Source organism: Aulonocara stuartgranti (assembly GCF_965226115.1).
Source record: "Aulonocara stuartgranti genome assembly, chromosome: 14".
Taxonomy (NCBI): Eukaryota; Metazoa; Chordata; class Actinopteri; order Cichliformes; family Cichlidae; genus Aulonocara; species Aulonocara stuartgranti.
Genome location: NC_138950.1, coordinates 20,334,636 through 20,356,758, shown reverse-complemented (window position 1 = coordinate 20,356,758; position 22,123 = coordinate 20,334,636). Strand labels below are relative to the sequence as shown.

The window sequence follows — 22,123 nt, the reverse complement described above, 5'->3', positions numbered from 1 at the left end:
AAAAACGGCATTGTTGTTCGGCTTTTCACTTCGCAATTTGTTGTTTCACTCGAGGAGCAAGTAACATAATATGGGTCAAGTGATCAGTTTGATATCAATCTTTTGTGATACACAGTCATATTTACATTATTTGTACAGTACGAATGATTTGCTTTAGTAACTGGTAGAGTTGGATGTCTTGAGACCGGTCTTGGTCTTGGTGTCTCAGATCGACATAGTGGTCGGGAGATTTGGAGTCAATAGTACACCTTAGACAGGTTGCCAGTCTGGCGAAGGGCTAACACAGAGACACAGACAACCATTCGCTCTCACATTCACACCTATGGGCAATTTAGATTAATCAATTAACCTATCCCCACTAACTGCATGTGTTTGGACTGTGGGAGGAAGCCAGAGTACCCAGGGAGGACCCACACAAACACGGGGAGAACATGCAAACTCCATACAGAAAGGCCCGGCCTGATGGTGGAATTGAACTCAGAACCTTCTTGCTGTGCAGCAACAGTGCTAACCAATACGGTCTGTAGCTTTTGTTTTATACAGTTGTCAGTCAGGCATCTAACTATGAAACAAATTATACTCCAAAAGGGGTTCTGAAAAAATTACCCAGGCTTAAGCCCAGTAACCCCCCGCCCATGCGTTCCATCGGTACAAGCTACCACCACGTGCAGGTATCTGGGAAATAAATTCCCTCATTCCTTTTTGGCTCAGTTTTCCTCGACAAGGGAATTTGACAAGTGAAAAATCCCCAGTTTCCTACTAATTTAGTGCAGCAAAAAAAAAAAAAACAAACAAAAAAAAACTGCCTCATGATTAAGTTACTCTCATTTCTCTATCATACAAGTAAACACAAAAGCAACGTGTTGTGAGAAGTTTTATTTGATTGTGTTCTGTGAGTTTTTGTGCACATCACAAAGAGGATTTTAAATGTTTTGTTGCATGTAGTTTCATGGTTAACATTTTACAATTACCAACATTATTTACAGTTGATTCCAGTTCATATAAAATGTTCACACAAAACTGCCCGACTGTGGCACGCACTTAACTTCAAAGGTGCCACTCTCTCTCACACACACAGTTTAAGAAAAATAATGTACAAAAGTGTCTCCCTACACAGATGTCAAGAAATCTCTTCTCAAACTGAAAATCAGGGCACATTCTTTAGAGAACACACCTGTATTGCTTCAAACTACTGCCATGTAAAGAAATCACAGCGTGAATTTCCAACCCAGGAGATACTTAACAGATCAAGGATCCAGCGCAGTGATTTGAAATGGTGCTGCTGGGGACTGGAGCCTGTTCCAGCTGTCACTGTTCCTCACACAGTGACAAAAGGGTCTCTGATGGACTACCAACACAAAAAACTTCAAACTCATAATTATCTCAATCACTGCAATTTAAAATAAGTCAGGAAAGATATAAGATTATAAAACCTTTATATGGTGTGGTATGGGTGTTTTAGACAGTCATGAATGGTCAAACCTGGTTTTCATTCTGTGATCAAAATATTTAGTACAAAAAAAAAGGCAAAAAAGCCAAATATATTCAGATAAAAACTCAAATCATAAAGATTACACATAGTGATCTGTGATCAAAAGGTGATGGACACAAAAGTAGTAAGTTTCCATATACAGAAATTATCTTGCAAACAAACTTATTGTTAAAACAAAAAGGAAATAAAAATACATTCTTTTTATGATTACAGATTTAAAGATTCATTGTTTTTTGTGGCCAAAAATTAAGGGTGATTCTTTCCAATTTGTGCAAGTCCCTCCAACCCACATCACCCCCCACCGTACATATATCAAGTCCACACTCCACTTTCTGGTAAACATTTCATTCAAGCCTTGTAACATTCTCCCTGATGGTTCCACTCATCTTTGGAAGGGAGGGGGCGGCAGAAGAAGGAGGCAAGAAAAAAAAAAAAAGTTTCTCTTTCACTCCACCTGAGTATAAGATGGATCAAATTCCAGTATTATGGTATTATATTTCCAGTATGTTACTTTCAGCCACACATTACAGCCTGACTGAGACTGTAAACTTTATGGAAGCCAAGGCACAGAACTGGATTCAGTCTCCCAAAGGCTTGGACACAGAGAAATAACCTACTTTCTAATTCAAAGCCGTTATAAAAATAAATACATGGTGCTCACAGACATTAGTGAAGAGAAACAAGGAAAATAACGCACTTTTATCTAAAGTTATTTGGACATTTCGGCTTGATGTCTCAGCCGGGCAGGATGTGTGGTCGTCTTACAGGATTCTTGGTTGGCTCGGATAACAACAACAACAACAACAAAAAACACAAAACAAAGAAGCAAGCTGCTGTAAGGGCTGGATGACGACAAAGGTGGAGTGAACCACTTTTTCCACCCTCCTTTTGTTAATTTCTTCCTTGCTCCATATGTTGAACAAGTTGATCAGAGAAATCTGCAAGGAAAAAGAAGAAAAGCAGCCCCTGCAGTCCAGACACTGACAGGATGACAGGGAGAGGGTCCTCAGAATATACTGGTGTAACAGAAATAGTCTCCATCCCCTTCATACTGGCCATAAAAAGAGATGGAGGTCAAGTTCATGGTGGTCCTCGTGGGTCAGGTGTTTGATCTTTGGGAGACAGCGAGGAGGGGGCTGAGCTTCAAATAAAACACTTAGCAAACAAAAACTTTTGCTGTGTTCCTCAGATTTTGTTGGCATACAACGTCTCCTCGTCGCTTTCGCTTTCGTCCTGAAACTCGTGGGCAAGCAGGGACTTTTTGGAGCCCATAGAGGTGAGCCGGACCTCGTCGTCATAATCGTCTCTGTGTTGGCGCAAACGGTGGAAGCCATCTTTTTGGCGATTAGACTTAGCGGCACACACGCACCAGATGATGCACGCTGTCACCACCAGTGCTGTCATGGTGGCGGCTGTGGGGAGGAACAGAATATTCATGCATGACTTGGCATTATGTATACTTTGTTCTTAATTTAATAAAATTACACTCTTTCTCAAAAGAGCTGAGATCTACAGTAACTGCCAGTGGATTTTACCACCATTAAGACTTAATTTGAAATACATAATCTACTGAAACACTGAAAATCTATCTTGTTCATGAACAAGGAGCATAATTCATGCGACGTCAGCTCTCAGCAGGTGACAAAAAGCTGCATTATAAGACATGCTTACCTGCACTGGCTACAACAAACTCTCTGGGAAGGCCAAAGATGTTGTTGTCCATGTCAAACTCTATGATGATGGAAGTAGCAGCTTCAAAGGAAGATACCACGACCTAAAAGATAGAAGAAATATTTAAAAGTTAGATAGCAGAAAGTTGTCAAACATAAGAATCACTTCTCTCCTGTAGTCATCAGAGGCTTCTTAAAAAAGTTGATGGTCATGTCAATCAAGGCTCTTCAAACAGATTTCCAGGATTTCACAAACAACTCAAAAGATATTTGAAGCATTTGGACCTCAAAGTTTCATTAGGGTTTTTTTTGTTGCTTTTATTAAAGGACTTAAAACTTGCAACAAAAAGAAAACATCGAGCTGTTTTGTCAGAGAGGTAAAGTGTTTTTAAGCACTCTGCTGAAGCTCCTTGGAAGTTGGGCTTGTTAACTATCTAATCAGCAAGAGCTACTCGCAGGTGCGCCTGCTTTGTATAATCTGGTGCAGGTTGTGTCTGATGTCTGAAAAAGTGCTAAAAATCTCAATTTACTCACCCCAGAGGTAAATTACAAGAATCTCAGGACTTACTTTTTGCAACCTGCTTGATTGTTTTCAGCAGCAAAGAAGCGATTTCATGATCCAGTGTAAAGAAAAATGGGAAAGCTGTACTTAGTTAGGAATTAAGGATTAAAACCACATTTTCAGACCTTTTTTAGTGATGTTGACTGAAAATACACCAAGGAGTAAGTACCTTAATGGTTTCTTCCCCCCCCAGTAACCGTATATTTTTGTTGCAATATATATGATAAACACACAAAAGAACCTGAAGGGGCACAACCAAAACTGACACCACTCTTCTTTGCAGAGGTATGAGATGCGTCCCTATGGTCTAAGGCAGAGTATTCGGTGTCCTAAGAAATATGGCGAGACGATTAAGGAGAGAAAATATTTGCTGGCTCCAGCTTACGATTTGCACCTTGTGTGGGAGCAAAAAGAAACGGACCACAAAAAACCCTTGGATGACAGATATATAAGGAATGCCGCCGCTCTTCCAGATCTTTTAGACCTGCCACGGAGCAACAGAGTTGTCACTACTGAAGAGGGAAACTCCAGTGACGAGCTCATGATCCACGGTTTCACAGTGCAAGACTACCAGCAGATTTATCACTCGGTGGTGGATCCCTTGCTCTTTAAGCCATGCGGGAAGCTCGCAGCCTACAGTCTGGATCTTGGACACACCATCAAGGAAAATCTGTTTAGAGAGCTGGCCTACCCCATGCTTCAAATGGCAGAGCATCCAAAAGGAAAGGTGGAGGTGATGGAGAGATTTTGTCTACTACGTCCCACACCTTGCATAGATATAGACCATAAATGAGACCTGTAGTAGAGTTATTCTTATTTATGTGTCTTTATGTTGCTTCATTTTGTTCATCTGCAACCCTTGCGTGGGATGATTGTAATAATCATATTTCTAATGTTTTTGACTAAAAGCTTCAAATGTTTTAAATGAAGCTCCTCATGATAAACCTCTGAACAACAAATAATTACCGTGTGTGCGTCTGTGTGTACAGCAGTAAACTATGATATTATTCTTCCTGCGAGCGAGTACATTCTGTTGAAGACAGTACCTTCTGACGCTGGCGTTGGTAGCCTTCAGCAACTGCTTCAATATTGTGAGTGCCAGGAGCTAGCAGGGCATGGAAGTAGCCACCTTCCACAGTAAACAGTCTCACTCCTCCGTTCAGTATAACGATCGCCCCAACAATTGGTTTTCCACTCTTGTCTCTCACTATGCCTCGCACACCTTTATGGATCTGGAAGGAGCAGAAACAAAGAGAAATGCGTGGCTGTATGACAGTTCATTAAAATACAAACTATGTATTACAGCAGCCATAACTTGTAAAATAAATAAATGTCAATGTCGCTGCAGTTGCCTAATAAAATCATGCATCATACCTCTACCAACATGCTTAGCAGAGACTTCTTGTTCTCAGTCCAGAGTGTGGCCAGCTGCTCAGCGGGAGGAAACAGACAGCAGCCAGTGTACACTGTGATTTCTGGACAATGGCCAAAGTCCATATTGAAGTCCTGGAAAGGAGATGTGGACATAAGCTGATGCATTTCCTATGCTTTACTTCTCATTTTCACTTGATCAATAACTCCAAAAGAACTTCAAGATTCTCAGAATTGTCAAGGAAGTTTTCAAAACAAACACTCTTGACTCCATTTCCAATTAAATATGAAGTAGTGCCTTTTGTTTTTAGATTGTACACAATGACATGATGGATGCCAACTTAATTACAGAAAATGACAGCACAGACACACACTTACCTTCATGCTTCCCAGATGACTTTGTCTCTCCGCTGCTCTCATAACTCCATCTGGGATGTTGCCTAATGAGTAAAGCAAAACTTGGCCATTAACCACTTATTTGCATGACCGACATGACAAGCATATGTAGCAGTCGTATGACTTACTCTGCCCATTATTTGAACATTCAGTGTTCCCAAGGTGCATTTTGGGGTGATTGCTGGCATAGACAGTTGCCAAATACTTCAAGGTGCCTTCATTGTCAACTGAAAAACAAAATAACTGATTCAATAATTAAACAGTGAAACCAGCGATTTTAAGGAAACTGTTTTCAAATGATTTATTTATCTGCCTGCAATGGGGAAAACATGGTTCTGCCATCAGCTCTACAGACCATCAGTTACATCTTTACTATCACCAGGGGGCAGTGTCACAAACAACTGGTCTGTGGGCTGCTCTCACTTGTGCGCTTGCTGGTCCTGCCAGCGACAGAGAGGAGCAAAGTTATGAGATAACAAAGAGCTGAAGTGAAACAGAGTGATAAAACAATGAAAAGTGTCCACTGCAGCAACAATCTGTGCTTCACCTTCTGTATTTTTTTTAAACTTTGATATCTTAGTCTCCAAGGTGTCTTGACCACTTTCATTTTTCCAGCCTAGTTTTCAACCAGTCAGCATTCAACCTATACATAGGCCCACATACACTGACGTGCTTGTTTTTTTGTGACTGATAGTGAAAGGCACTGACCACCCCCGTGTTTGGAAAACAGTGCATCTTTTGTAAATCACCCATAAAACTAACAACACCTATGAGCGCTATTTGGATATTGGGTCACATGCTATTTTTCCCTGTTTAGTAAATCTTGCCCACAGATGAGCTACAGCAAGCGTTGTTGGGTTTCTGAAAAGGCCCACAAGGGATGTTTGTCTCATTCACATGTCACTTTCTCCAAACTCAAACAATTTTATTTTAATGTTTCCTGAATCTCATATGTGTGAAAAAGTGGTGCCCAGTGTCACGTTGCACTCATGCAGCATCAGCAAAGAGCTATCCTGGTGTTCTCAGATTTTTATACACAATATACTTTTGTTTCTTGTCATAGTGGTATTACCAGTCTGGACAGGCTTGTCATAAGGATAAGTGGCAACAAGGGCGCCTCCATCAAGGGCTACAGACAGAGTGAAGCGGTGGCTTTGAATGAAGTTCATCATCGCTCTGGTCTCAGGTTGGGGATCCACCAAACGCTGTGATGCGTTGCCTGTTAAAGAGGACAGACAGAATATCTTTTTTTTTCTTTTTTCTTTTGTAAATGGTACATGTAAACGTCAACCATTTCTTTTTTACATTCAAAAGAAATCTTGACTTGAAGAGCTGATCTTTTAAATCTGTTTTTCATTTCAGCTTCACACATGCAGAAATTAAGACAACTGACCAAAGAAGTCTGTGTCCAGGTCCTTGCCATGAGCGTTGGTCAAGCCCTGGGTAGATTTGCACTGCTTCTCAACAGCCTGTTCTCGACCGTCAGGGTTTACAGAAGGAACAATGAATATGCGAGTCTCGTTGATCAGCTGGAGAAGGATAAGGAACAATTACAGTCATATATTCACAGGTACTAAATGTTCATTGAGAAATAAATCAAGCTTTGGCTCCCTTAAAGCCAAAACGAGCTGATAAAAATGCTGTTGTTATAATAATAAAGAGGTCTTAAGGCACACCTTGGTGATGGCTGGGTTTTTGCCATAGTTGATGCACAAGAAGGCAGCAAACTCCAGCAGCAGCTCTGTCCCCACTGGGGCATTACCATGGATCCCTGCTACAAAGCGAATATTTGGCTTGGACGGTTCAGATTCTCCTGGTTTGTTAGAGATTTCCAAAGCCCATATGGTCCTATACTCCACACTCTGGCCCAGGCTGGACATAGAAAAGAAAAAAAAGAAACAATATAGGTCACTGCAGTAAAATAAAGACTGGTTCAGACTCACAGTTTAGGGGAAAATAAAATCTTCTTACCTGTGTAAATATGTAATGTGGGGAAAGTTAAGCGTGAGGCCTCTCAAGAAAGCCGACATCTCTTTGGAGGGTCGGTAGCGGAAGTTGCTCTCGGTGGCTGTGTTTTTCACCAACTCATCTAAACCCTGGCCTACAGAGAGCTCCTTGATTAAGCTCTGAAACTCCTTCTCAGATGGGTTCTGTGTGGGTCGGGGGCCACTGGAAGAATGACGGTTACCCTCTGACCGCACAGATGTCAGTCTGAAGTCCACCACCTCCACTCGATCCTTTGAGACTGTGGCGTAGATCGTCACAGGCTTATAACTAGACAACATAACAGAATAACAGAAATAAAGGTCGCAATAAGACAAAAATATACTGAAACTAGATTTCATGTGGCTACTATGTTTTCCTTCTGAATAAAGCTGTTACCCATGAGCAGAGGCAGTGATAGTGTAAGTCCCAGGGACCAGCAATCTCCAGTAATCTCCAGTCTGAGCTGTAGTAATCTTGTGGTTTATCTTCTCGACACTAATGGTGGCATTGGGAATTCTCCTACCATCCCACATATCTGAAACTGTGCCCTTCACCCCAGTGTGAACCTAAAGACGCAAATGCCCACAAAAACATGAGTGAATGCAAAACTACGCTGAAGGTTCAGGATAATGTTGAGATCTATGTTTACTACCTGGTGTATAAACTGAAGCAAGGATCGCCGGTTTTGATCCCAGTATTTTGGGAGGTCCTTGGCCAGAGGATATTTGACACAACTCAGCTCAATTGTCACCTCGAAACAGTTTGTGTTTATGTAGTTCCAGTCTTGCATGCCACCTGGAAAAAACATGCACTCCTTTTTAGAGTCATATCAAGAAACTGTGTGGGTAAATAATCTGACAATTTCATAACAGAACATAAAAAAATAATTTAAAAAAAGTTATTGTGAAAAATATAAAAATTAGGGAATTCTTTTCTACATTAAAAATATACAATTTACACATTGATAGAATAAAAATCACATTTTCTTTTATTCCGGTGAAGAGCCCAAAACCTACTTTAGAACTACAAGTCACCATAGTGCCTTTAGGCTGCACTGCGTTGTCTCAGGAACACTTTTTTCCCTGCCTTCTTGCCAGAAAACATAGTTAACTACTACTGATGCAGTGCCAACACTCTCTCATGCAAATAGCTGACCACTCTGTTACTAAAGACATACTGAGGGCAAAGTAGAAAACTATCCCTCCGGTCTTACCAACAAAAAACTGAAATCTTCTCTGTAAAAACTGAAAGCTGAGTACCCCAGGCTAAGAAGGAGAAAGACCACCCAGCTTGGTATCAGCGCACATCTTAAGGGCGGCATACGTGACAGTATAGCAGCAGAAGTGCACATAACATGGGGTATATCTGTGAAGGCATCATTAATGCCTTTCTTTCTTTCCTTTCTTTCTTTGCCAGGAAGAATTCAAGTAGATCTTAATTAAGGCTAACCTCTTATATAAAAGGGTTGCGTGAATTTTTAAAAACATGGAGTATGCCAAAATTAATGAAAGGTGTAAGCATACCAGGAACACTATACCACTGGGCACCATTGGTTATGCCATCCTTAAAATAGTCATTAGGGTACAGGTCCTCACAAGGGTGTCCTTGGTGCATCAGAGGATTTTCCTGCATACAAGTAAAACCAAACAATGATCACTGTTGTTGTCAAGTTTTCAAACAGTCATTCCACAGATTTCAATGAGCTTCCATTAGTACTAAAAGTTGAAACTATAAGCATCAGGCTCAAACAGCTCCCACAGCAACGGTGTCCAGTTACCTGTGAGTAGGCTCTAGAGACCTGCTGAAAGACCTCGTCATCAGGCGACTTGCTGTAGTAACTATTCCCATCTTTGTCATCATCAAAGGGGTAGTTGACCACCAAGGACCCTGAATTGCACAACAAAAATAATACAGCGTAAAACACACACATACACACAAATAATAATATCTGAATGTGTGGGTAGGAAAGAAAATGTAGTCTGTGAACATAAAATTATTTTTTGTTACTAAAAACACTAATTATCATAACCATAAAATATAGAAAATATTTACAAATTTTAACAACACTTAGCAGATCACCACATTCAAAAGCTGGCCGCGACACTGAAACACCACTGTACAGTACGTGCCTCCGTGGAGGTTGGCTGACAGGACGAAAGGGATGCTCTTCAGCCATTTCATCGCAGCTTTAGTCTCTGGCTGTCTGGGTTCTGTGATGTTGGCGAACTGATCGGGAAAGTTGCGGTTCAGGTCAAAATTGTTGGTGTTGTTACGCCCTTTGTAGCCATTTGTATCACCTGTCAGGAAACAAACACCGGTGAGCAGCCATCTACATGCATCCATAACCACAGCATATGCACATCCTCGGCTCCTCCTCCACAACACTCCCTTACATAGGCAAACAACAGTAGCTGTTAGCAAACACAGGATATGCCCTGTCAAACTTTCCCTTAAGTCAGACACTTATGTATGACTTCATACACTTCCTTTTGTGGACACTTACGTGCTCACAAAGGGAAATGAAAGCTATTTTAACACAGACGGCATAGCATGGAAGGAGATAATATAATTCTGCCGAGAAGAACAGCTACTCCTCATATGTCTCTCTCCAGGGTCAATTGCTTCTTTCTTTGTGACCACTAAAGATATCAAGTATACACCAATGTGGTGTGGTCAGTTTGTAATGCAGTTTCATTAGCAAAGGCAGTAATTTAATAGTTGCCACAGACTCAAGGAACGCTTAGTCAAATTACTGTTTAAGGCCTGTAAGGTTACACCTTACGTATCAAAAAGCCATAAGTAAAGCCTGTAAAGAGCTCTACAGAATATGCACATGACCCTTTTACTTACCTTCCTCAGCTACCTCGTAGCCATCGGGATTCATCGAAGGCATGATGTGAATGCGGGTGTTGTTGACCAACTCGGTGACCTCTGGGTCAGTACCATAGTTACGACACAGGTACTCTATGAGGTTGAGCATTAACTCGCGACCCACCACTTCATTGCCGTGCATGTTGGCCACATATTTAAATTCTGGCTCACCTGGGAGAGTGTAACAGACAGAATGATGCTCTCTGGTTTGCATTTGATGTTTTTCAAGATTTACTGGTATAAAAAATAAAACATTAAATCAAATATCATCACATACCATGCTCATGAGTGACAGGGTTGTCTGAGATGACCATCACATACAGCTCACGCTTTTCTACAGACTGTCCAATAGAGTAAAGATGGGTAATAGAAGGAAACTCGCTGCTGTACTTCCGTAGAAACAGCTCCATGTCTGCATAGTTGTGATGACGGAATTCCTGTGGCTGGTTGGCCAGTTGGTGTGAAGTTGGAGAAACAGAAGTAACCACCGGAGTCTGGGTGGAGCCAGAAGAGCTGGTAGTGGAACTGTCTGGATGGCTGATGGACTGCACTGAGGTTGTAGCCACAGTGGTGCTGCTACCTGCTGCCTCACTGACCACAGGTGTCAAGGTAAAGTTAAGCTCTTTTGCCTTGCCCTCAGAGACCTCGACACTGCTGACTGTCACTGATATGTACCTGTACAGTGAAAGAAGCACATGTTGAAGAGATTTAATCTGTTATACAACACAACTTTCCACTGAGTGTACCAAAAGAAAACCATTTCTTTTAACCAAGTTTCGATCCAATTATGTACGTCAGGTATGTTTTTTTAGGAGTCATGTAGCTTGCTATGCAGGCAACGTGTGTAAACATAGATTATATTTAGTATTTGTTCTTGTATTAAAGACAATCACAGGAAAATATTAGAGACAGTAAAATGTTATGTTTAAGAATGTTTAAGATACACACTATCGGGACAAAAGTTCTGGCCCGCCTACATGTTACACCTACACGGCCTCCTTGGCAATAGAAACGCATGCAAGTCCCTGGCACACAGTTTTGTGCTGATGTTAATGACGCAGGAAGTTAACAGAAGGTTGGAGACTTAATTTTACGATTCAGTCACTCAGTGACCCTATTATGTAACTTTTTATCCCTAAAGTCTTAAGTAATAAATAATAATAATAATAATAATAATAGTAATAAAGTCTTAAAGTAATAATACCACTTCAATTATTCAAGAGGAAATAAATTTCACTAACTGGTTTGTTGCAACAGTTGTATCCAATTGTGGCTGGCTTAGAAGCTGTTTTTTAGAACGTACAACATAACCTGTGTTAGTGACCAAAACCACTACCAGCATTCATACTTTTGCGTGATGTTTTACATGTTATCCTGTAGTCACGTCTGGGCTTTTATATGCGGTACCAGATTGTTTTTGCCTCATATGAGCCCTTATATTGAGGATATGATTAACTTTCCTTATATTGAAGTGATGTGATTCTCTCAAAAAACTGCAGCAAAATAGCATCTAGAAATGCATAAGACTATTCAAGAGCAATAAGCCAATCACAATAGCTGTGAGCTTCATCGACAAGAGGTGTAGTTACATTTCCAGGCAGGTACACTAAAGGCGTAGGGGTAGGGTTTCAGTGGGGTTTGCAGCTACCAGCATCATATATACAGGGTGGATTTAAAACAGAAGAACAAATTCTGTCTAGATAGCACACTATCATTCAGTCAACTCCTTAGACTAACTCATTAAAAAAAGCTGAATTCAAAAATACTTTTGTCCATATAGGGTATGGTCGGTAGATGCCTCTGTTTTAGTGAATAAAAGTTGACCTGAGGCAACATAAAAAGACACACGTAACTTACTACACAATACTGGGTGTTAGTTAGCCCGAGATTAAGAAATCGTTTTGTTTTGCGGGGTTTTAACTTCACATTAGTCTAACTTGCATTACTCTTATATATACCGTATTTTTCGGCCCATACGGTGCACTGTTGATAAACTGGTCTGTTTTCATTCATAAGGCGCACCAGATTGTAAGGCGCATTAAGCGAAACAAGCAACAGCATTCGGCCTCCAGCTTCACTGTTTATTTTATGCTAACATAGCTTTGCTAGCGATCACGTAGCACATCATGATATATCAGCTAACCCAACTTCAGTAACCCTACAAATGTCACTGCTGTTTAGTTTTCTGTCTTCATTTATGTTGGAAGTGATAGCAGGCCTGTACGTTTTACTTTTTTTCAGAAATCTTTCAGTCAGAACATGCTATATCATGTGTAGGTGGAAACTAGCGAGCTAAATTGCTGCTTCCAACTTCCAACTCTGTTAAATTTTATAAATTCTGTTTTCATGGATGCCTGGATGTTAAACTTAATTGTTACACCTGGTAAAGCAGCAACACTGATCATTTTATTGCAGATGAATGAATTTGGACAGTTTTTAGCTCTCAGTGATGCCGCAGTGTTCGTTTGACTTTGGAACCTGAAGCGGATGACCCAGATTACTCGCGAGGCTCCTGACTATGGCAGCCGTAATGCTCAGACAATCCATCAAACAGTGCGGCTTCGTAGCTTACCAAAGTCGCAGTAAAACATTTTTTGACTGATTTTTGAGTGCCTTGTAAAATTTAAAAATCAGTTCGAGGTCAGTAGGCACAACCAGAATTCATATATAAGGCACACCGGCTTATAAGGCACACTGTCGATTTTTAAGAAAACTAAAGGATTTTAAGTGCGCCTTATAGTGCGGAAAATACAGTAAGCAAAATCAAGGTTGGTCTAACCCAGACCTTCCCAAAGTGTGGGGGGCGCAGAGCCATTGCAGGGGGGGCGCGGTATGAAAAGGGGGAGAAAAAACCGCCAAAAAAACCGCTTGGACACTGCTAGCAGGGGGCGCCCACACAAGCGCAAAGCAGGGGATGAAGCATAGCTGAATATGTTTCCAAACCAATTTCATTCTAAGCCAAAGACTAGAAAATATGGTGAAGCATATCTGCCCTTTGGTTTCACCTGCACAAGTGCCGAGGTAGGTCTCCCCTGCAGAATTGCTTTTCCCTGCGTCAGGAGCAGCGCTGGGCTCTTCAAATCACGGACAAACAGTATCCCACATTCTTCATTTTTAGTTCACAAACACTTCTCATAATGATTAACTACTCCTGTCATTTTGGAGATGTTAGGTCTTTATACAGTAAAGTTACAGCGGGATACAAATAACATCAGGCTGATCCTGCCACGATTTGTTTCCCCTGTCTAAATCACGTATTCCTCATCCACACATTAACACAAAAAAGAAGTTTTAAAAAAAATCTCAATCTCTATTTTCAGTGATTCGAAACGCCGTTTACATGTGGACGAAAGCTCCAAACGCATAGAAACAGCTGCGTTTTCAAAAATACCCGTGTAGGTGTGGACGTAGCGTAACAGAGTTAGTAGTTTATTTTATTACTACCTGTAATTTATTGCAGTTTACTTGTATTTGCTTAATTGTTTACTAAATGTTTGAGGTGTGAAATAAACTGCAATAGAGCAAAATATGGGTGTGTATGGTTGGAGGATGTGTTTGTGCGCGTGCGTGCGCACGCGGGGGACATTTTTCTTGTAAAACAAAGGCGGCCCTAGCAAAAAAAGTTTGGGAACCACTGGTCTAACCCAACAAACGAGTCTAAACTCTATCAAAAAAAACCCCTTGGTAGCAATCAGCAGGGAGCAATCTGCAACCTCTGGGCCGTCACTGGTCACTGAACTGAAACTAGAGATCTGGCCCAGCATTAAGTGTTTCCACTAATGAATAACCTCTGTTTGTAAAAAACCTGTTATGTGCACTCACCCTGGAGCCACAGCTGTTATGTTGTATGTTCCTGGTAACAGAAGGCGGTAGTAGTCCCCATATTCCCCTGTCGTCAGGTTGTGGCGAACGCCTGCTACCACAATGCTGACATTGCTAGGGACAGCACCACTAACTGCATCTTTCACATAGCCACGAACACCGATGTGCACCTGGAAGACAGCAGTAATATGAGTGCAAAGAAACCCTCAGTGGTTATAAAATCACTGGTTTGACTGAAGTTGGTATTAATCTATAAAACACTTGTAATAACGTGATTTTTTTAATTCACTGAAAATACCATCTTTGTGGCTTTAGGCTAATTTTTTTTTTTTTTTTTTTTTTTTTTTTAAATTGTATGCATTTTCTTAAATGACCATTATGATTTTCAACAAAAGTTAAAGAACCTTACACTTGGCTTAAGTGGAGAAACTGCATGACAGAGATGTTGATTGTGCTATTATTCTTTTATATAAACAAACAAAAGACACATCTTATGGACAATTTATTTCTTATGTACCTGTTCTATGTAGGCTAGCAGGGATTCCTTGTTTAGATCCCATTCCCTTTGGAGCTCAGAAGCAAAAGGGTATTTGCAACAGCTCAGCTCCATGGTGATTTCCAGACAGTTTCCATGAATGTAGTTGTAGTCCTGCATCCCTCCTGGATAAAAGAAAAAGAACATAAAAAACATGTACGTAAAAGCACAAGTTAGAAACAGCTAAATCGATATTAAAGTCACATTTAAAAAGATGCATGCAAATGATGCAAAAATTACATATTCTACATACTATGCTACCCTGAACGGTAATCCAGCAGTGCCAGAACTGTTTATTATACAAGAGGATCTGTCTGTAAAAGTTCAAGTCTGTCTTTGTCCCCCTCAGTGCCAAAGTTTACAGAGGGAGTTAGTGTGGCAACAAGCCCCGACATCTGGGGTTTGCAAGGCACCTTGCAGTCCAGTAATGCAAACAGAAACACACACAGAAGGGCAGGCTGTTCATCCCTGTGGAACATGAGCAGGCAGTCAGATGCTTCCTGGCTGCAAGGTTTCCATGACTCCTGGCTTGGTGGCCCCGGGAACCAAATGCAACAGACACTTCTGGCCCCAATCCTGTATGCCAATGATGTGCGGCTGCTTGCCCTACCAAGTGCCGAGAGTTGTTGGTTTGTTGTTACACATTTCATTGTTTCTATATGGGCTTCGTTTCTCTTTTTCCCCCTCTGCCCTCATCCTACACAGTTGAGCCAGGGGGTCTGTCAAAATTTCTATAAACCAGCTTACACCAGCCTCAGTGAGGAAGATGCAAACCACAAGACAACAGAAAATGCTGGCACACAAAATTTGTGATGCACAACAAAGCCACATGCAAGTAAATCTGAGAAGGAAAATGTACAAAAAAAAAAAAGCGTATGGAAAGCCCCTACCTTGTCACAATACTCACCACCACTTTAGTCTACACTACTTGCAATCATTTTCTTAAAAATACTAATAGAACTACTATTATTTGTGCAATTTTATGATTGCTTGTATAACCCACTGAGTATCTTCCAAATAGCCCTACTGCTGACCATTTTATAAACCTGGTCTGCTTGTCTGTTGTATTATTGGCTTTACTATGTTACAAAAAAAACACAGTAATGAAAATCTCAATGAATCTCTTCCACCCTAAAGACAGATGGTGATATGGTACACTCAACTCAGAGAGCAGCCTTGGAAAAATACAAGTTATTCTGAGTCATCCCTCGTGAAGCGACAGCTGTTTGGCTGCCCGAAACTCAGAGTGTCTGCCAGTTCACTCAATGGAAGCTGAAAAGGGACATTACAAGCAAAGTGATGAACTCTTCCTATACCAAAACAAATGCATTTTTACGGCTCTATAACCTTATGTTCGTACCAACCACTGAAAGATTCCCTTTCTAATACACAGTCATTGCATAAGATGAGGGTCAAAATATAGTCATCATTTGTGTGTCTACATGGTATAAACACAAAAGTTTATTTTGTAAAGGGGGTTCAACAGTCTAAATAAAGAATTCCAAAGACTCCAAAGCTAGTCTTTAATACAAAGCTTCCTTCTTGCTGCAGCTAAACAAGTAAACTATCTGAAACTGTGACTTTTAAAGCTACGAGCCAGATTTGACTTTTTAATAGGAAGCATGGCCTCTGGGCTTATTTGGAATATGGGTGGTGTATTTAGACGTGTCAGGGTAACGCTTTAATCACTGTGTTCACAACAGAGAGAGTAGGGGCATTGTCAACCAAGCAGCAAACAGGTCTTAAAATCTCTCACCTGTTAAAGTAGAATAATTGCAGTAAGTGGCATTCCCCTGTTTCAACTATGTCTAAATCCAACTGCCTACAACAACATGACAAAAATAAGAAGCTTGTCTTTGGTCATAAGATGTTAGCCAAGTCTCGCTGTCTTTCAGGCAAATCACTTAAAGCAAACATCCTGCATATGCAGGAGTTGGATAAACACACAAAAAGGCCTAGAGCAGCCCCAACCTTACATGTCCTGTCTGTACCGGATCCAGTGACACACCCTGAACTCAGAGTGCTGATTTAAGAAGCTGAGTCAAACATTTAAGATAGCAACCCAGGGCATAGAGTATAAATGTCAGGTGACTGGGTTTTTTAAAAGTGTGGTTATAAGAGGCGTGAGTGAACTCAGACACTGGCAGAGCAGTCAGATAATCGTGGCTGTGGAGCGGTATTTTCATGCAGTAAAATTAGATTCAGGACCTTGTTCTCTTGTAAGTGTCTATGCAGCGACGCGTTTCTTTCAGCACAGACAGCAACTAAATGAGCCAAAAATATTTCAAACAGATAAGACCCTGGAGACAGCAACGCACATCATCAATAACACCAGATCTGGTTACATGAACAAAACACAGTTCAAAAGTAAGAGCACGCGAACAATAGACCGTGTCAAACGATTATAGGTCATGATTACATGTTATGCACAATTATTATTTCAAGCTCTGACTCCCAAACAACAAATCCCTTGTACCTGATTCCTGGAGCTTTGCCTGGATGACTAATTACGTCACACAATGGCCTGACTGCTTCCATCATCTGCCATTAGTCCGGTTTTAGTCGTGACATTTCATCCACTGTGGCATGGCAGACAGATGAACCCATTGTCAATTCAAAGGTTGTTCTTGGCACCTCCTTCATCAGTGAGATATGAATACTATCGCTGCTAAGAGGTTCAATAAGTGTCTCATACTAACAATGTGAACCTCCACAGAGTAAATAGTGGATGTTTCAGTCAAGGATCCATAATATTTAACCTGAACATTAATTTTTCTTTCACTGTGTTTCTGATAAGTACGAGGATATACTGCCTGCTATTTAAGCCTTTAAGGTGATGATTTAGTGTTTCCTTTTCTCTAAGTGGTAAACAAATATTGTTCCATTTAATGACAAACTGAAACAAGAACAAATAGTGCTTACTTTTAAGCCATCTTTATATTCAGAGTTTCACTGCATAGACTATAAAATCAGCTGGGAAAATACAGGTGCATTCAGTCAGATGTATCTTAAGTATTTTTGCTCAAATAGCTGGCTGACAGACACTTTTATAAACATAACCTTCTGATTAGTAGATGACCTGGCTCTACCTACAGCCACCCAAGTAAAAAGAGTAAACGACACACTAGTTACACAAAGCTTGAGTTTAATCAAAGCAGTTAATCTGGTTGAGGCAAATCCACCGCTAACCTGACATCTACTACAGCGCAATACAGAGGAAGAGCAGTTTGGTAACCCGACGCTCCAGACACATCACCAACTCCCAACCCCTCAGACAAGCCAACAAAACAAAGGTTGAGAGGAGCATGCTGACTGAGTTTCTGGCCCTCAGGTTCAGAGAAGAGCTTGTTTTCAGCCTAAATTACACTGAAGTCAAGGAAACAAAACAAACTGCTTTTAGTTTGGTTCATGTAAGAAACTGATACATGCAGTGTATTGACAACTGAAAAGAGTCAGCCCACAGAGCCATAAGAGGCCTCCAGCTCTAAAATGTTGCATAATTACAGGCTTTGGCAGACACAAACACGATGAGCAGTGCACTTCTGGTTTTGGAGTAGGGTCAAAATCCCGAAGCACTGTAAGCACTTAAGCTCTTTGTGTTTCAAAAGCACTAAGCATAAGACCTCTATTCTGTTATATGTACATGTATTAAAGAGGCTGTGAACTGGCTATCATGTGTTAAACAATGCAGCGAAATAAATGAAACCTAGATGAACACTGCGTTATAATGTGTTTTACAAAGACGTCTTGCTACTAGAAATCAGGAAACAACTGTGGGAACTTTTGGAGGCAGTTATTGTGAAGTTTTATCTAAATTAATTTTAAACTCAATGATCACTGGGACAAAAAAAAAAGGAAGAAGAACAAAGAAAAAAAATAAAAAGAACAAAAAAAAAAAAAAAAAAAAGCTTACCCCCCCACTGAAAATTATTTTTCAACCGCCATCTTTGCATGAATTGTTGCATGGATTTTGGAATGCCATGTCCCGCTATTATAACGGCTCTGTTTTAACCAAGCTTATATTTAATGAAGAAATAAAGAGCCTTAAAGAAGGTTTACTACGTGCCATTTCTGGAATGTGGCATAATGTTTTCTCTGATGCAAATGCAGATATTTTGCATGCAATCTATCATGGAAGAATCTTTAAAAAAATCTTTAAACTTCACAACATAAATAGTTTGTTTATCTGTTTTAAGTGATGGTGCTGCCTGGATACTCTATATCTGCACTATCCTTCACATCTCTAGAAGATTGCTTGCCTGCAGTGCATGTGTGAAGAAAACTGAAATAATCTCTAAGCCAGACCCTTCAAACAGCTTGCAGCCTACATACAATGCAAACAATGCAGCTGTAACAGAAAACATTCAGCTTGCAACCACACTCACCTGCTTGGCAAAGTAGACTTTCCAGAACAATGACTAAATAACCATCTTACACAACAATCAGCTTTCATCAAAGAAACAACATACCGGTTCCACTGATCTCCATGCCTTCACACACACAAAGTGTCTCAGTTTGGACTGTTATGTCCTTGTCCAAAAACAAACAAGGACATCATACGTTTAGTTCTAGCAGAAACAAATATTATATGATTAACGAAGCTCAGTTTATTCAGCTGAATCCAGTGAGATAACCTCATTTACCCTGATAGATTATTGAGGGCGTTCTGCCCCGCACAGATCAATAAGAGCAAAGAAACTTGGCTGTCTTACCTGGCACGTCGTACCACGCCGCTCCATTAGTAATGCCATCTTTAAATGTTTCTTCTGGCATATCAGGACAGTGAGGCTTACCGGTCTTCATTACAGGGTGGTTCTGGGAATACACCAGGGCCAGGTGGCGAAACAGACCATCGTCCGCCGACGGGCTGTAGTGACCTTCTTGATCGTGGGAGGCTGAGTCATCAAAAGGGTAACTGGCAACCACAGTGCCACCATGCAGGTTCCCTGACAGCACAAATCTAAGGAGATAAAGACAGATTTATATCACTAGCTTTAAAGCATAAAATTCACAGTGCTCCAAACTCTTTGTTACCATAACATTCATGTCTCTACTTGCCATGAAGTAAAGAAAGAATCTAACACTAAAAAGACTGTCAGCCTGAGTTATGAACAATTGACTTGATCATGTTTGACTGCTGACACATCAAATTATTCTTGGCTGAATATCATGAACAACTATAAAGAATAAGGACTTTAACCAACCCCAGCTTTAACGCTAGAAAGGCTCAACATATGGACATGTACATTAAATTAGGATGAAACTGTGAACCTTTCTGTATAAAAAAGTGATGATGAGAGAAATGCCTATAATGTAGGATGACCTGAGGTGCATCCCCCCTTTGCAAAGAGCTGTGAAGCTAGTGTGACAACTTTTACTCTGTGAACCTTGCACTTCCTTGTGAATGATGGAGTTGCTCTTTGATCTCCACAACTAGCTAGACAATAACTGGAAACAGATTAGCTAAAGTATCAAAGCCACACGAGTCAAAACCTCAAATAGCTGGACAAAAACATCTGGTATCTGCGTGTTTAAAACAAATAACGCCAAAAATACTGACTTTTTCTCCTGGATCCATCTCATCACTGCCATCACCTCGGGGATATTAGCTGGATCCACGGTGGCTTTGTCGAACTGGTCAGGAAAGCTTCTGTTTAGGTCCTTATTTTTGGCGTTATTTCGACCGCCGTGATCACCACTGCAGTCCCCCTCTGTGGACTTCTCAAAGCCGTCGGGATTCATGCTGGGCATGATGTAAATATCCGTGCTGTTCACCAGTTCAGTGATGCGCTCTTCCTCCCCGTATTTGGTTAGCAGGTACTCCACTAGGTAAACCAGCACCTGTCTGGATACGGTTTCGTCGCCGTGCATGTTCCCAACGTATTTAAATTTAGGTTTCCCCAGTGACTTCCTGTCGGGGTCCCTGGTGATCCGCATCACCCACAGCTGCCTGCCCTCCACGGACTGCCCTACAGTCGACAGGTTAGCTATGTGAGGGTATTTCTGGGCTAACGACTGTAAACGTTTTGTTAGTTCATTATAATTGTAGTATATGTCGTAAGTTTCTACCGCTTCCTCCGTAGAGGCTCGGGCGCTTCTTGTGCCGAGCAGTCTGTCGTCGCCAAGAGACACGACAAAAAGGAAAAGAAAGGCGAAAAGTGACACCCGTAGTTTCAGCGTCATCGAGACATGTTCCCAGTTAGCCACCATGTTGACCTGTCTTCTACTTCTACACCATCCGGAACTGCTAACTGAACAACAAACACTACACTCAGATATTTTGGTATTTGGCTCCGCACGGACGGACGTCTTTCCGCTGCCACAGTTGTTCTGGCCTGCCTGTTTCCATCTACTTCCGTTCACCTCACAGGGTCGGAGCTTCGTGGTGACGTCAGATTTTAAGGTGGGCCGGAGTAGTTCCGCCTTTGATCCTTTAAAGCCCGAAATAATTGCCAGAAAAATCTATTTGTTGAAAACGGTGTTTATTGAACCTGGCCATTAAAAAAAATATTGAATAACAATTTATATATATTAGCTTTAATTTGTATCGTACTTGGTACATCCGTCTTTTTTGGTCATTTATTAAAATAAAAATGCTAAAAATGTAGAAGAAAATTCTGTATAAGTCCCAAAAGCACTCAACAACTCATCAAATATACTACATTTGGCTTTAAAAGGGTTAATTTTACTGGAATGGGGGACTGATATAAAACAGAATACCGTCTATTTTGTACAGTTTTAAAGCATTTTAAATTCATATGGTATTTTGATCTCTTAAGTATATTATTTCATACATTGAATTGTCTTTTTTATTTTTATATTATTACATATGGTTTTTAATTTATTATGTGGCCATTATGGGCCTCGACTAGACAAGAAGGAACTGCTAAAAGAAAGGGAGGTCTGTTGTCCATATGAACACTTTATCTGCAATCTCTTCACAAAACCAATGTTTAGAGCATAGAAATCAACGCTTTAGTGTCTGGAGAACAAAATTATCCCAATTTGTCAGCTGTTAAGCATGGGGGGGTAGGAATATCCTCCTGTGGGGTTGTATGACCACCACTAATGGGAAAGAATGGATGCTACCAATATTAGCAAATTCTGGAAAATTGCAATCCAAAGCATCTCTCAGAGCCTTCAGATTTCAAAAACACAAACTCTCCTCACATTTTCCAGGCTAGGATGTACATGCAGCCTGGAAATCTTTCAATACATGTATTTTTCACCTTTCAAAGGTTCTGAGGACACTTCAAAATGCTTTCAAAGTGCTTTGTTTTCCCTGAGCTGGTAGCAAGTTGTCAAAGTTTTTGAAACCCCCGAGGTGTTTAACTTCAGACAGCTCTGGCTAAACTATAACTGCAGAGGTTAAAGCTGCAGCGGCAAACTAAACTAGATCTAATAGGTTTAGCATAAGG

General features: G+C 40.7%; 1 protein-coding gene across 1 annotated transcript; it reads right to left on the bottom strand.

The window, feature by feature from the left end:
• Positions 1-861: 861 nt before the first annotated feature.
• cpda (carboxypeptidase D, a) lies at positions 862-21,083 on the bottom strand. The gene is made up of 21 exons (XM_082503452.1): positions 20,266-21,083; positions 19,418-19,665; positions 14,688-14,830; positions 14,171-14,340; positions 10,626-11,023; positions 10,328-10,519; positions 9,607-9,774; positions 9,255-9,364; positions 9,001-9,103; positions 8,130-8,272; positions 7,874-8,043; positions 7,463-7,765; positions 7,168-7,363; positions 6,885-7,020; positions 6,564-6,710; positions 5,620-5,718; positions 5,474-5,535; positions 5,099-5,230; positions 4,771-4,956; positions 3,164-3,266; positions 862-2,904 (listed from the first exon to the last, which is right to left on the bottom strand). Exons 1-21 carry the CDS (start codon positions 20,913-20,915, stop codon positions 2,678-2,680), a joined length of 4,086 nt encoding a protein of 1,361 aa, XP_082359578.1. The 5' UTR covers positions 20,916-21,083; the 3' UTR covers positions 862-2,677.
• Positions 21,084-22,123: the final 1,040 nt, after the last annotated feature.

What these genes read in the sequence shown, in the direction of transcription:
- cpda (XM_082503452.1), bottom strand. Translation starts at nt 20,915, where the DNA reads ATGGTGGCTAACTGGGAACATGTCTCGATGACGCTGAAACTACGGGTG. An exon ending in TCTCTAGAGCCTACTCACAG is followed by an intron (nt 9,104 to 9,254) that starts GTAACTGGACAC and finishes ACTTGTATGCAG; the next exon opens with GAAAATCCTCTGATGCACCA. An exon ending in ATGTTCAAATAATGGGCAGA is followed by an intron (nt 5,536 to 5,619) that starts GTAAGTCATACG and finishes TTTACTCATTAG; the next exon opens with GCAACATCCCAGATGGAGTT.